The 16,099-nt window shown below is 38.1% G+C and overlaps 1 protein-coding gene across 1 annotated transcript in view; it reads right to left on the minus strand.

Moving 5' to 3' along the window:
• The window catches only part of LOC117289194 (protein broad-minded-like), a 76,258-nt gene that overhangs the window by 17,900 nt on the left and 42,259 nt on the right, over positions 1-16,099 (minus strand). The window contains exons 12-23 of the mRNA XM_033770194.1: positions 15,698-15,800; positions 14,888-15,025; positions 13,499-13,579; positions 8,371-8,513; positions 7,385-7,503; positions 6,837-7,038; positions 5,768-6,013; positions 5,222-5,302; positions 4,392-4,479; positions 4,163-4,281; positions 3,384-3,503; positions 1,806-1,894 (exon numbers count right to left, since the gene is read on the minus strand). Of these exons, the coding sequence (XP_033626085.1) occupies positions 1,806-1,894; positions 3,384-3,503; positions 4,163-4,281; positions 4,392-4,479; positions 5,222-5,302; positions 5,768-6,013; positions 6,837-7,038; positions 7,385-7,503; positions 8,371-8,513; positions 13,499-13,579; positions 14,888-15,025; positions 15,698-15,800 (1,529 nt within the window). The remainder of the gene's footprint in view (positions 1-1,805; positions 1,895-3,383; positions 3,504-4,162; positions 4,282-4,391; positions 4,480-5,221; positions 5,303-5,767; positions 6,014-6,836; positions 7,039-7,384; positions 7,504-8,370; positions 8,514-13,498; positions 13,580-14,887; positions 15,026-15,697; positions 15,801-16,099) is intronic.

Genomic DNA, 16,099 nt, shown 5'->3' on the forward strand with positions numbered 1-16,099 from the left:
TCCACAACAACATCACCCCATCAAAGACGGTTAGAGATCTTGGAGTCACCCTTGACCACCAATTAACCCTACAACAACACATCAAGAAAACATGTCGCTCCGCTGCCTTTGGAATCCACAAGATCGGAAAGCTTAGACGCTACTTGGACCAACGTACCACTGAACGACTGGTTCATGCTTTCACCATATCCCGCCTCGATTACTGCAACAGTCTCTACATCAACCTTCCTCAATCCCACATTGCTCCCCTCCAACGAATACAGAACTCAGCAGCTCGTCTAGTTTCTCGCACAAAGAAATCAGATCACATCACTCCTGTTCTGCGCTCCTTACACTGGCTCCCTGTGTCTCAAAGGATCCAATTTAAAGTTATCACTCTTGCCTACAAAGTTAAACATGGTCTAGCCCCTAAATATATCTCAGAATTACTTATTCCCCAAAAGCAGCTTACAACTCGTGTTCTCCGATCATCTTCTACCGCCCACCTGGAATTCAACTCTGGTCCTATCCCTTGCACTCGCTATGGAAACCGATCCTTCTCAATCGCCACTCCCACTCTTTGGAACAATCTCCCCGTTCATATCCGTGCCTCATCTTCACTAGACTCATTTAAAACTGCTCTAAAAACACACTTATTTAAATCCATCTAGTCTGTTCAGTTTCTGCTATGTCATCCCACTTTTAATTGTCTTTCTTTTGTTATCATACACTTCCTGTTCAGCGCTTAGAAACCTTGTATTAAGTGCTATATAAATGCATGTTATTATTATTATTATTAAGAGTAGTCGATGTAGTCAGAAGACTACATGACAAAAGAAAATAGTTAATGACAAGATGTACATGTAGTCAGAACTACAAGACATATATGTTGGAACCAGAACAAGCAAAAACAGTTTGTATAAGGGAGCATGGACGTGACAACTCAAATAAAAGAAAATCTACAAAGTGGAACGCATTCTTCAGCAACCACCTGGTCCTGAGGGAGACTCACTGTATAACAATGGAACAATGGTGTTGGCCGAAAACCACTGTGTAGTTATAATCGGCTTACTGGGTAGATAAACTCAAGAGGTCTTCTCTCATTTCAATTGAAAAAACATCTCATTTACGTGAGAGTACTAATTGTGTTTACTAAATGGTTCTTATATTTTGCTATTTTTAAATTGTTCTTCCCCTCGTCTTTTCATTTAAAAAAAAATAAACATTTGTTTTCTATTTTAATACATCCTTAAAAAGGACTGGCTTCGGGCCATTGAACAAAATTTGAATTAAAAACACAACTGCAGATTAAAATATTAGAAATATTGCGTATTTGCGTGATCACACTGCAAAATAATCCCCCAAAATACAACAGAACAAAACAAAATAAGGAGGCCAAACATCTCACATTAAATAGTAAAATTATACTCTATTATGTTCATCCGGGGTATCCAAAATGTTTCATGTTTGAACAATGAAAGCACCACGTTCTGTAGTTTTTCTAAAAATTCCACAGAGCGCTCCAAATTCACCATGTTGTTTACATGCCCACCAGCATGCTGCATGGTTCTAGGTCGGGCACCAACGCTGGTCGGGATATACCAGATTCTCCCGAGCATATGTGCAGACATGTTAAGACTTTAATCTCAAGGCAGATTTCAAATTTCAGAATTGTCACCAGTTTTACTTTTTATATGGCAGTAGCATATGTGACCCACTCTGTGTTCTAAATTTATCCATGGTCCCTAAACAAAATTAAATTGCAGTTTGTACAACTTTGTTTGTGCCATGTTTAGTCAGAACTTAAAAATAGCCAGCAATCCTACCTCAGTCCAAAGATATGTGACTGTTCATAGTTGAATAAAGAGTGTATCTTAGCATCACTGTCTACTATTATCAGTCGCTCAATCACCCCCTGTAAAAACACAATAACATTATCATTAAAACCCTGAAAAGAGGTACATTGTCAGCACATGTGACATTTTTCAATATTTCAATTGTCTAAAAGGGTCTGGGTACTTTTTGTAGAACATAAAACACATTGTCCAAAGATTTACGTTAAACTTGCACGGTTTAAAAAAAATGATGGTAGAAAGCTTCTCTTAAAGGCAGTGTTCACTATAAGCCTTTTTGAGATATGGCGGACAAATTGCTACAACACTATAAGGTTTGGGTAAATTTGTGTGTATTATACCAAAACCAAACAGTTCACTCCTATCACGTCCGCCATACCTCAAAAAGGCTTATAGACCATATGCATTGACGTCGTCTAGCCGCCATCTTAGAGGAAAAACGGTGACAAAACAATCGAGATGCACAGATTCGTATGCGCGGCGCACACAATATTGGCCAATGAACAACCTCCTTTTGACCTCTAGGTGAAATGACATCATGTGCATAAGGTCTATTGGTAATAACTCCAAGTAATTATTAGCATAAAACCTTACTTGGTGACGAGTAATGGGGAGAGGTTGATAGTATAAAACAAATGTGATTTCGAGACCTCAGATTTAGAATTTGAGGCCTCGAAATCAACCATCTAAAAATACACAACTTCGTGTGACAAGGGTGTTATTTCTTTCACTATTGTCTCGCAACTTCGACGACATTTGAACTCAATAAAGAAAGGTGTGCGGTAACACCATGTAATGACTATGAGTTGGGGTGGTTCTGAAAAGAACTGTATGAGAGTTGAAACCTACGGTTCTTTTTAGAACCACCCCAACTCATTAGAATATTCATTACATGGAGTTACCGCAAACCTTTCTATATCGTATTTCCACCATGCAAAGTTTCAAATCCTACTTTTTGAGCTCAAGTTTTCACAGGTTTGTTATTTTATGCATATGTGTATGTTGAGATACACAAAGTGAAAAGACTTGTCTTTGACAATTGTGATCATCCACCACCAATGGGCTGTAAAGTTGACACTTTCACTGTTATGGGATTAATGCATTTTTTGAGAGAGTGTGTAATCAGCTTCAAAATGATACCATCCACATTTAAATCAGATATTTCTTGACAAAGTTACGATTTCTCAAAGCCACATATTTTTTTATTCAGATTTCTCAAAGTTTTCTTGAAAACCCAAACAATTTAATAGGCTCTGCAATGTGCAAGTGCGACTTTACAGCCCATTTGTGGTGGATGGTCACAATTACCAATAGTGTCCAGTGTCTTTAAAATATTACTTTAAAGTATAAATTCAATTTTGAAAAAGCTTGTCAGCATCCAAAGGGCACGGCAACAAACCAAGTCCCTCTCCAGGGAACTTTGAACTTCTTTTTTTAGTGTGGCGTGCTATTTTTTGTTATACTGACACATCTACAATTTACTTTTGAATCCAGTTTGATACGAGTTGGTAAAACTGGTAAAGCTATGATTTGCTTGTGTAAAATACTGACCAGTATATGATGAGGAGCTTCTCTGAGTGAGTAGTAATCTTTATATGGTAGTGGTTGATCAGCTAAGATCTCATATACAGCGGGATATGCTGATAACATGTTAATCAGCCGCACAAAATACTGTAGAAAATCAATATATACAAGTACATACATAATTAAGAAGATCATCCATCAACATTAGGAATCCTAAGCTGTTGCTAGAGTACTCTGAGGTGTGAGAGATATCACAGTTCTAGTTTTTCATCGCTTCAGATCTAATGTATGTTATCAAACTACTACCAAGAAAGAAAAAATGGACCAGCCCCTTTCTTGTAAGTAACAATATTGCAAACATGAAACGTCGGAAGCAGACAGGCCTTATTTTTCCATATTCCACGACAAGCATGTGATAACGAATTTATCTTCAATTATTGTACCCAAAGCCCCACTTTTGAACATACATCAACTTCTTAAAAGCTGTACATTTTGTCTATAGCTTATATAAAATGGCAATTAGAATAAGCAGGGTGTGATATGGAATGTGTGCTATTTAAGTATATATCACACTCCTAAAATAATGGTCTTCCTACTTAAGACAGTCGGAGTACAGAACAAGCATCAACTGAATCATGTGTCAAGATCAGAAACACCAGAGCTCGAGTCCAGTGCCCTAGACCGCTTAGACACGGCATGCTGACTAGTGAGTAAGTTGGATCATGGTGGCAATGAGGCCGCTATAGAGTGGCTTCTAATTCAACCTTACCTTTATTATTGGTGTACCTTTAATAAGAATTACATACCTTATGAGCAGTACGATCAATGGTTTCTACTGGTATTGGACTTGGTCTAATCATAGGTTGGCCATCGCTACCACACTCCAACACAGACCATAAACCCTGTACAACAGCTTCAATGAATCCTGTAATTAACATGCAATGACAATCAATGTTATCTCTCATCAAGTATGGAAGTGAACATGTACATATGTACTCTTTTCACAAACTTGTTTTACTAGCTAATTTGTTTTACCTGTGCCCTGTATTGCTACAATACCAGGTGATGTAGCAGCAACTTGAGTCACCATACTTCCATATCCGAACTTCTCTGTTTTACTCACCTGCAAAAACATCACAACACAAATACTTTAACAATATTCCAAATTTAACTGAGGAATGATTTTCAGGATCAAGTTTATACAGTACAGCCAACTCTCGTTAATACAAGCTTGGAAGGTCCATGTATAAGTCAAGAACTGACCAATGCGTGTTTCTACATGTACAGTGTTTGTCTTAAAAAATGGAAGATACAAGCGCGGTCGTAATGAGAACATTGATAATACAAGGTATTTTAGCGATCCCATGATAGCAAAATGTATTGTTTTTCATAATATTGTGGTGAGATCTCAAAAATAATTGAGATTCAATCAAGGTTCGGAGATACCTTCTTGTTGCCAATCTATTTTTCGGATTGGCCTGGATTACATGGTTCTGCCCGATCAGAAAACCAGAAACATTTCGCTGGTAACTTATGCTTGATATGCTAACTTTGTCTAAACGCTGACGGTTACCAGCGAAAACAATGTTTAGCATTAACAGGAGTTGACTGTATTAATAATATATAATTAAATGAACAAATAAATAAAATCAAACAAAATAGCTCTTGCTCCATCTACAAGCATATGAAAGAAATAGGGGGGGGTAGGGGGTATTCAAATATGATCGGATACTGACTGACTCTTTAGAGTTGTGTTACTTTTTTGTGTTATTGTAATTGCACATTACATCGTATAAAATAAACATTATGTAGTATTAAAGAAATTAATATGCTCAGTTATTTGAGAAGATAAGAAGAGTAAATACCTGGAGTTTCTTAGCTGATCTGTTGTACATGTATGCTATGCATTCATTGATAGCTCCTGTCTGTTGTAGTAAGAGAAGGCCCTATGGACATAACAACGTTTAATCAATCAATCAATCAAATATTCAAATGTATCCAAATCCACGCTTACCACTTTCTGCCAGTTTGTCAATCTCCTTTTATACAGTGAACTACAATTTCAAATCTCAGATTAGCATTTTACATGAAAAAAATTTACATTGCAGAAAGAATTATGCATAGCTAAAATGTTAGTAAATGTATTCACAATAATGCTGTTTACAGCAATTAACATGTGTAACATGTTACAACTAGTCTATATATACATGTATATCACATAGTTCTAATTTGTTAAGTTTTGAGACTTGTTTGTATTTTACAATGTGTTGAGCTTTAAATCATCTTCTTCTTATCGTGTCCACACACTAGATGTTGTGTTTCAGCCATAACTAAACACAGCTTTGAATGAGAAACTAAGAGAATGCTTGGTAAGTAAGTCAACATTTTACTAAATGTCAATTTGGATTTACCTTGGGTGTACCGGCAAAGTTGAGCAAATTGTCAATGAGTGTACGTTCCCATGACTGCAGTGCATCAACTCGTTGTGTAGGACTGTTACCTACATGTAGCTTACTGGAATCAGTAGTCTCTTTGTTGTGTAGTGTATCTACATGGTGTGGTTGACTGTTAGCTTGACCCGTATCTTTACTGTCATCATATCCCATTCCAGGATCACTAGGGGTGGGTGTTCCTGCAAGCTCAAGGTCTCTACAAACCTACATAATAGGGCAAATTCAGTTTTGTGAAAACCCCTTGCACGCGCATCGCACGCAGCAACCAATGCCACGCTCACCATGTTGGTGGGCAGTTAGGTTTACGTGTACTAACGCCGCGTCGCCTAAAGTGCACACTTTACTGCATAACGCGCAGCATAGAGTTATTGGTTATATATAAAAATGCACAGTGAAAATGCCTACTATGGCACATTCAAGATTTTCTTGATGATGACGTCAGGTGAAATGGGTCAATACCAACTTGTTAACAATAAATACTTAAACTATTGTCTTTTGGCCCACAACTGTGGGTCTCTCTTTCAGCCAATCTCTAGAAACATATGAATAAAGACCACAAAGCAAATGATTGAACTATTTGGCTCATTCTTTGTATATTGGACCAATCATTTGATGTCATCATCTTAATAATTTTGGTTGCATTTTTTTGGGAGTCAATGTCCCTGTACATGTATGTTAACATTGTAGTGCAACAGTATTGACTCCCAAAATGGCAACATGGTTGACAGAATCTGCATGTTAAGGAGGTGGAGGTCCAAATAATTGTGTGTGTGTAAAGAAGAACCTGATGCAACTTTCTTTAGAGGAAGGTGCTCCTTCCAATCCTTTGAAACATGACCCGAGTCCCTCTTGCGTGCATGTAGAAATTGCTATCTTACTCCTTTCAGTTACTTGGTACTTGTTAAAACTAAAAATCAAACTTTGATGTATTTTGGAGTGTATAAAATGCTGCTTCTTAAACCACGCTTGTTTTGGCATTTTAAGCTTGTCAATCTAAAAACGAGGAATAGTTGAAATAACTACTGACCTGTCTCCATGATTGTGCTATGTGATGATGTAAAGCATAGCGATTAAGAATCAGCAAGCCCTCACATGTACTATACAGCTGTCTACACACATACAGGTATGCACCAGTCACATTGTGGGATGGCTGTGTACACAAACTAGACGAAAATTCACCATCCAATGCTTGCTTCGTAAACTCCGCGATGGTATGAATGGGTGCTGAACTAAAAATTCAAAACAAAAAATAAAGATGCCCAAATTTACCAGGTTTAATATCTGCCCTGCTCCTGAAAAAAGACCATACAAACAGAAGAAAAAAAATACCTACATTTTGTAGTCAAACATATAGTCGATAGACTAGATAAAAAAAATGTAATATATCGATTCACCGTCTGCCCGTACATTTATTTTGATAGTATCGCCTACATGTATATGGCCACTCTTCAAAGTACTGTTCATCATTGCAGATTTGTTGAATATTAACAATAATTCCAAGCTAAACAAAAACAAGTGATGAAGGTATACATGCAGTTGCAGTGGGACTGATTTATACTTGTGATTGATTCTAACCTGTTGTACTTGAACCACTCGCCAGATTCTCCATACAGGAGGAGCTTGCGTCCAACTTCCCAAGAAGCTATTGTAGAAAGGATATCTGCAATGTGTAGCATTCTGGAATCATTGCAAGCCTGCAGGAACAAATCAAAGACTTGGTTCAACAGAAACAGATTAAGGTAACAGTACACCAATAGTAACCTTGTGTGGGTCTCAAACCCATACCCTTCAGCTCCCTTTGGTATTCAAGTATCTAGCTTAAACTTTCTAATCAATTAGAATCCATCCAAAAAAGAAGGTATTGCATCATTTTAAGCAATTTATGACCAAGCATTAACTACTTTTTCGGTCTGGAACCATTACATATTAGAAGAACCAAGCTTTGTACTACATTTGCATTCAAATCATACAACTCAATCAAATGTAATGATGGTTTGTCAAATCCAAAAGCTCACATTCTATGAATCTCAAATCCAAATGAACTCTTCATGAAGTTTCATGTAAAACTGCTCTACTTAGTAACAGTCCAGTCCCCTACTTCAACAGATCAACAGACCCATCTTATAACTCTCGAAGCTCACTCCCTCCATCTTTTTGTAATTTGGTATGCTTTTTAAAAATGTTGAAGTTGTTTTTCTTGTCCTCCAGGGTGAGTGAGATCCTTTGAGCAATATGTAGTTTGCCCCTAGTTTAATAAACTATTTTTAATTTGTTAACTGTTTACTTTAAATAAACTGTTTGTATTCCTTTTAATTTTAAAGAACATCGTCTTAATGAGCAGTTTTTTAATAAACCAAAATAAAAAAACATTGAGCAATTTGACAATTACTTGAATTACTGTATGCATTGTAAAATAACACTTATATTTTCTGCCAGATCCAGAAAGTACAGACTATTTTAAAAATTCTCTAACGCAAGACTCAGAAAACACATAGTATTTTTAATAGCAAGTATTGAAAATCAGTTTCCCTACACTGGATGCACTTTGGTTAACCATGTACCTTATTACGCCTTAGCCACATGTGCACTGGCCGTAGAAGCTCTGTTATTATGGCATCTTTGCACAAACAGCGACAGCAACTAGCTTTACTAAAACATAGAACTTTTAAGATCTCTGTCACCAAAGAAACTGGATCAAAAGCACCTGTAGATTAAAACAAAATGTAATACACACTTGTTTATAGTAGGCATGTACTTGACAACAGCTGCAAACATTACAACTGAACTATAACATGACTCTTTAGCATCTGACCAGTCCAAATAGTGTCCGTATCGTATGTTATCATTTCAAGAATATCAATTGCAAGTTCTCCTAGACTGATACACCTTTGCATCTTTGGTTTAGAAACCAATCGGATCCACTTTACCTCCTTGATTCCTAAACATAGAAGTACCTTGTACCACTTCATACCACTGGGTCTTGTCGAGTACTACTAACCAAGACAGTTTTGAATTATACTAAATCCTTTCAAGATTTAAAGGCAGTGGACACTATTGGTAATCACTCAAAATAAATATTAGCATAAAACCTTACAATGTACTTGGTAACAAGTAATGGGGAGAGGTTGATAGTAAAAAACGTTGGGAGAAACGGCTCCCTCTGAAATGACATAGTTTTCGAGAAAGAAGTAATTTTCCACGATTTGAATTTGAGACCTCAGAATTAGATTTTGAGGTCTCAAAATCAAGCGTCTGAAAGCACACAACTTCATGTGACAAGGATGTTTTTTTCTTTCATTATTATCTCTCAACTTCAACGCCCAATTGAGCTCAAATTTCACAGGTTTGTTATTTTATGTATATGTTGAGATACACCAAGGAACTTAGGAAACTGGCTAAACGAACAGATTGAGGAAGACGATTCCAGCATTTTGGCCCAGTTGCAGCAAAAGCTTTAGATCCTACATTGGTACGTGATCGTGGGGCATTCAATACAACAGCTGAAGTGGATCTTAAATTATACAGAGACTGGCGGTTGTGGAGAAGGTTGCCCAGATAAGTTGGAGCTTGGTGAGAGAGTGATTTATATGTGAGTACTGCGTTCTTATATTCAATCGATTGCAAAACTGGTAGCCAATGCAGGGTCTGGATGAGAGGTGATGTATGTGTGTATTTCAGTTTCTTGTAGATGAGACGGGCGGCTTGATTTTGAAGGAGCTGTAGCAAGTGCAAGTTCTTTGTTGATGTTCCATAGAGAAGGCTATTGCAATAGTCCAACCTTGAAAGAACTAGTGGTCGAATTGCTGCATGTGTACAACTAGCATCAAGGTTTTTCCTGATCAAAGTCAGGTTACAAAGGTGAAATTTAACAGTTCTTGAAATATTTGCCACCTGAGCATCATGAAGAAGACGAACATCAAAGATGACACCAAGGATCCGAAGGGATTGTGAGGGTTCAAGAACAACATCACCAAGTGTCAACTTGACATCAGTGAGCTTCCGATGATGTGCTTGCGATGCAACAACCAGGAATTCCGTTTTGTCTTAATTGAGTTTAAGTTTATTGACAGTCATCCAGGTTTGAATGTCTTTGACCACATGTATCAGCTTGGAGAGTGCACCTTGGATAGAATCTTGAGAACCTGGATCACATGTGAGATATATTTGTATGTCGTCAGCATACATGTGATAGTTAATATTGTGTTCTTGGAAGATATTGGCAATCGGTTGCAGGTACAAAGTAAAAAGCAGGGGCCCTAGGACTGACCCCTGTGGGACTCCATACTCAAGTTTAACCTGGGGAGAATTTGACTTATCAATGGCAACGAAGCATGTCCTGTTCACAAACCACTATAAGGCGAATCCGGAAAGTCCATAATGAGTGTAAAATCTTTCCGTTAGAATGGCATGGTCAAGTGTATCAAACGCTGCTGATAGGTCAAGGGACAGTAGGAATGTAGCCTTCTTGTCGTCCAAGGAGCGTGAAATGTCATTCTGTAATGATAGTAGAGTTGTTTTAGTGCTGTATTTTTTTCAAGGCAGACTGTCTCAAGTTATCAAGATGATTCAGGTCGATATATTCATGCAGTTGATAAGCAACAACTTTCTCCAAGACCTTAGCATGAAAGCGGGTATTGGAGATTGGCCTGTAGTTACAAAGGCTGCTTTGTTCAATGATTGTTTCTTGAGAACAGGGCCCAATTTCATAGAGCTGCTTAAGCACAAAATTTTGCTTAAGCAAAAAAATCCTTGCTTAGTAAAATCAGGGGCCAATTTCATAGAGCTGCTTAAGCAAAAAAATCTGATTTTACTAAGCAAGGATTTTTTTGCTTAAGCAAAATTTTGTGCTTAAGCAGCTCTATGAAATTGGGCCCAGATTACCAGCCAATACTCCACTCAATTGTTATGCAAAAGTTAACAACAGCTAAATACCAGTCACAAGCTTGTAACTGTTGCTTGACCAAGACAGGAAGGGAAAGTACCACTTTCCAGCGAGGAATTGATGGTCTCTAAGATGATGGGCATGAACACAGGAATGTGTTTCTTTAACAGCCACGTCGGTAGAGGATAAAGGGAGCAGGTTTTATCAGTTTTATGATATCTTCAACGTTGCTGTATGTTACCCGATTAAATGGTGAAAGCTTGGTGTTTGGTTTAGCGGAAACTAGACCAGGAACAGATGCGTTGACATTGAGATCATCGATGCACTTCCTTATATTCCTCACTTTATCAGTAAAGAAGGAACAGAAAGCAGAAGCAAGTTCAAAAGATGATTCAGCTTTGGGCAGCACACGTTTGTTCTTGTTCAAGAGTTCCTTAACTGCTTTAAACATGTCCTTCGAAGATGTCATGATAGTAGGCCAGTTTAGAATCAGATACAGCCGATGCCACTTAAAGCCATTATACACTTTCCGAACAGAAAAACAAATAAAAGTTCACAGATTTACAAATAACTTACAGGGTTTACAGAAGGTAATGGTGAAAGACTTCTCTTGAAATATTATTCCATGAAATGCTTTACTTTTTGAGAAAACATTAAAACAATTATCAATTCTTGATAACGAGAATTACAGATTTATTTTAAACACATGTCATGACACGGTGAAATGTGCGGAAACAAGGGTGGGCTTTCCCCGTTATTTTCTCCCGACTCCGATGACCGATTGAGCCTAAATTTTCACAGGTTTGTTATTTTATATATAAGTTGTGATACACGAAGTGTGGGCCTTGGACTATACTGTTTACCGAAAGTGTCCAATGGCTTTAAGTCTTTGCTTCAAATAGGGTAGTGGGTCACTTGCAAGGTTTTAATAGTCTGAGGGCTTTTCGCCATTTTCTCTCTGCTCGCCTCTTCTCACGCCTAGCAGCATCGACATCATCGTTACACCATTTTGGGCAATGACGATTCATTGATTTTCTAGAGCAAATTGGAGCATGCTCATCGAGAACACATTTGATGATGTTATCAACATCGGATATAAACTTGTTCAAGTCGTCAGTCATTTGAACCCCACTTAACTTAGAAGAGAGATCAGCGGAGAACCTTTGGTTGTGTAGATTGCAAAACTTGGGGAACGAAATGGGTTTGGATGGAAGAGTTTGCTTCTTTGATTGAGTTCTGCAACTAATTAGAAGGCAGGGATCAATCTGCACAGAGCAGAGTAGGTTTTCATCCTCCCTGGCAATAACTACATCCAGAATATGACCACCTCTGTGAGTTGGTGATGAAACATACTGGATCAGTCCTGCTGTCCTGAGCAAGTTCATGATGCGTGCAACATCATAGCGACTGGGGCTGTCAAAGTGTATGTGCAGATTGCAGAAAATTAGCAATTTTCCTGGGATCTCATTGAGTTCATCGAGAAGAAGTTCACAGACTCGATGGTGGAGGCCTATATGTAGGTCACAACTAAGTGCATTGTCCTTTGATGATCGGTAATGAAACAATGTTCTATGGACTCATAGGTACGGGAATCGAGTTGACGAAATTTGAGGTGGGATTTAAACATTGCTCCCACACCTCCTCCAACGTCCATTAGCTCGTGGGACGTTGATGAAACTGTAACCTGGTGGGGTCATCGCACCAATGAGAACATCTTCTTCATCTCCGAGCCATGTCTCTGTGATTAGCATAATGTCAATGTCATTGCTTACAACATAATCCGCGAGAGACGATAATTTATTACGAACGGATCGTGCATTCCAACAATAAACATGAATCATTGAGAGAGTTCCACATTTGCATCCAGTATGGTATGCATAGGCAGCTTCACGGTGGTTCGATGTCGATGCCGCTTGCTGCCCGAACCCCTGTATCTGAGGATGCCATTTTCCTTGAGTCTAGATAGTACAGCAGTAGATAGTGCAGGTTTTGCACATTGGGTATGGCGAAAAAGAAGATCATACAGCTTGGATCTTGAATAGTGAAGCTTTTCTTCCATAGCTATTGACCAGTGAGGCACGATCAAGTTCTTTTGAACAGTAGGAAAGTCACTGTAGAGTCCTTGGTCAAGTCACCAGAATAAATGAATGGAGCAGTGTTTTGTATAAGCCCCAACCAGCAAGAAGCTACATGTAGAAAGCCATGCACTTGGAATACAGTGTCGTGCATATAGAAATGTGCAAAGTCAAATCCAAAACATGTCCAAAATAGTCACTTTCGGTGAGTTAGAAAGTCAAGCAAATTTCCAGTAGATGGACAAGTTATTGATAGAACTTCTGGTAGCAGAATAGTGACCAGGAACAACAGATATCACAAAACATGACATAAAGTTCAGGAGAGCAATCCTTGTCAGTTCAGGAAATCTTGTAACCATCAATCAGATTAGAAGAATCTATATTATTTGGTATATAAAAGAAATATGAACTGCTTAATATTCAGGGCACATTTAAAATTATAGGCCCTCACTGGTTTTGACATCACCTTGGGCCTATAATTTAAACTGTGCCCCTCATAGCAGTCAATATTTCTATATTAATAACTGCAGCTTATGAATTGATATAAAAAGCGATCACACACGTATGCAGGCTTCCAAGTTTTACTTGCCTATGCAAAATGTGTAAAGTGCCAGTTACACATAAACATGTACGACTTATATTCTGGGCAGCTATACTCTGAAATTACTAGCATATCCTAGAACATGATGCTTTTTTACCTGTAGGATACCAACAAAATGGCAGGTTACTTACTTTGTTCTGGTCTATTCAGTACTGGTGCCTCTTGTTCAGTGATTATATGGACAAGGGAGACCAAGAGATCAGTAACACTCACTATATCATACAGAAATAGAAAACATAATATAAATAAAAAGAGTATTATGGGAAGTACAAGTCAATAATAATAGTTCCTTCAAATAGTTATCATCACTCTGTAGCTGATTCTGAAAATAGCCCAGTATTGGTTACCATACTGAGTAAGTAACTATTATTGAACTCAGTTTTGATGACAAAAAGGTGAAGGAAACAACATTTTTGTACTGTTTAAATTTTTACCAATTATATCACCAGAAATGTTTATTTGTTTAACCTTTAATGGAGCCATAGTTGAAATTGATGTTTGTCTAGACATAGAGAAAGGAACACCTTTCTCTGCAGTAAAGACTGATGAGAGAAACTTTACAGATGTTGCGTACTGTCATGGTCAGCAGGAATAGCATTTATTGGCTAGCTGGCTAGGCCCTTAAGAGAAATATGTCTGGCAAATAATTTACTGTTTGTCACTTACTAAGATCATGGAGGAAGGAAGAGAAGGAGTTCGAACGAAGGGTTGTCAAAAGACTAACCCGTGGTACCGCGGTCGTTTAACGACACCTCGTAATCACCCACATACCTTACACAAATAATGGGCGATCGGCCGTGTGTGAGTTTGCGCGTGCGCACTTGGTTCTTTACCAAACTATGGCGTCGTATCTCGTATGGATATAATAAAGGAAAAACTACCTTTTTTGAGACGCAATAACAATTGTGGACGCTACCGGACACCTAAACGATGAATACAATACCCAAATTTTGATCCACCGCTAGTGACCAGAAAGTTGCAAAAATGTAAAAAATATGCTATGATATTTCCATGTAAACACCACAAACGGTCAATGAAAACGTGTGTATTCACAATTCTTGTCTCCAATGGTTCAACTTTACCGGAGGCAACGGTGCAGAGCGGCGGTACCACTGGTTCTGTACAAAGAGATCTAATCCCACTCGTTAATCGGCTGTTCAGCTGGAGGTCTCCTATATTTTTCCACTGGTCAAACAGGGGCATTGTCAGGGTATTCTTTTGTTACTCTGCGGTTTTGCGGGTCGTTCGAGCTCCTTCTCTTCCTTCCTCCATGCTAATATACATTTTATTAAACAAAGAGAAATAAGGCTCAAATCATTTTATGTCAAGAGGCACTTAGATGTAAAAATGATTGGAATATGCTAAGTTAAAAAATGAACATTTAGGATGGTCTACCAGCAAAAAAAAAATAACAAATAAATCCAGTATTGTTGTATATCCTGGGAGGAGTGATCCCTCCTAAAGGGGAATAGTATAAGTACAGCCACTGTTTGTTGTTTGTGATTGCTGTAAATGCTTACCATCTCCATCCTTAGTAGCCACAGGAAACAAGTTGTATCCATCAATGTACATAAGCAGGCGACCAAGCAGGCTGGCACAATGATGGAAATACAAATAACTTGCTTCTTTTTCTGTAAAACGAGTGCGCTGAGCAGAGCCTGGAGTTCAAATAAGATACAGTTCTTAGGTGATCCTTTGGTCAAATCAAGTAAGCTATGAAGAATATCCTAAAGTTACTGTAAATATGTGTACATTTAGTAATTCAGAGTCATTAATGCATGGCTAAGTATTGCACTATCAAGTGAATTCAGAATCATTTAATCTTCGATTCAAGTTTATGGTTTTGTTCATTTAGTCCCAACTCCACTGGCTGCCCATTCATGATTATATTATTTTAAAGCTGCTTCTTTATGTCTATAATTGTTCCCAGGGTCTTGCTCCTAATTATCTTTCTGATCTTTTGTCTTCTTATACACTTGGCAGAGAAGGTCTGCGCTTCTCCTCTGATAAATCCCTTATCTGTGAGCAAAGGCCTTCTCGATCTGCCAGCTCAAAGTCTTTTTCTCTGGCTGGGACGAAGGTATAGAACAAATAACCCAAACTCATCAGGGAATCACCTTCAACCGCCATTTAAAAAAAAAAAAACTAAAGACCTACATGTAATTTTTCAGTCAGCCTCGTCATTAATCCTTTGTTGTTCTGTTTTCTCTTTCTTTCTTTGCTTTGTTCTTGTTTTATTTATTGTTCAACGCTTTGATCCGTGTAAAAGGCGCTATACAAGTACCTGTATTGTTATAGTTATTATTATTATTATGCTACAAAATACATACCCAAGGTCTGTTTTTCCAGTTTATTTGTAACTCGACTGACAAGGTCATGTGACCTATCCCCTGACACCAGGAAATCCATGCACTGTTGAACGCAGGTCTGTACCTAAAAAATGAATAAAGACACAAGGCACTGCTGTAATGGTGTGTGAGCACTGATAATAATCAGGCCAGGATTGGACTGGTCTAAAAACCTTCTCTGTGCCCATAAGGTAGACCAAGTACCCATGAGGCAGACTGAATACCAATGAGGTAGATGGAGAACCTATGAGGTAGATTGAGAACCGAAGAGGTAGATTGAGAACCCAAGAGGTAGATTGAGAACCCATGAGGTAGATTGAGAACCCATGAGGTAGATTGAGTACCCATGAGCTAGATTGAGAACCTATGAGGTAGATTGAGAAC

The sequence above is a fragment of the Asterias rubens genome, chromosome 4 (genome assembly GCF_902459465.1).
Source record: "Asterias rubens chromosome 4, eAstRub1.3, whole genome shotgun sequence".
Taxonomy (NCBI): domain Eukaryota; kingdom Metazoa; phylum Echinodermata; class Asteroidea; order Forcipulatida; family Asteriidae; genus Asterias; species Asterias rubens.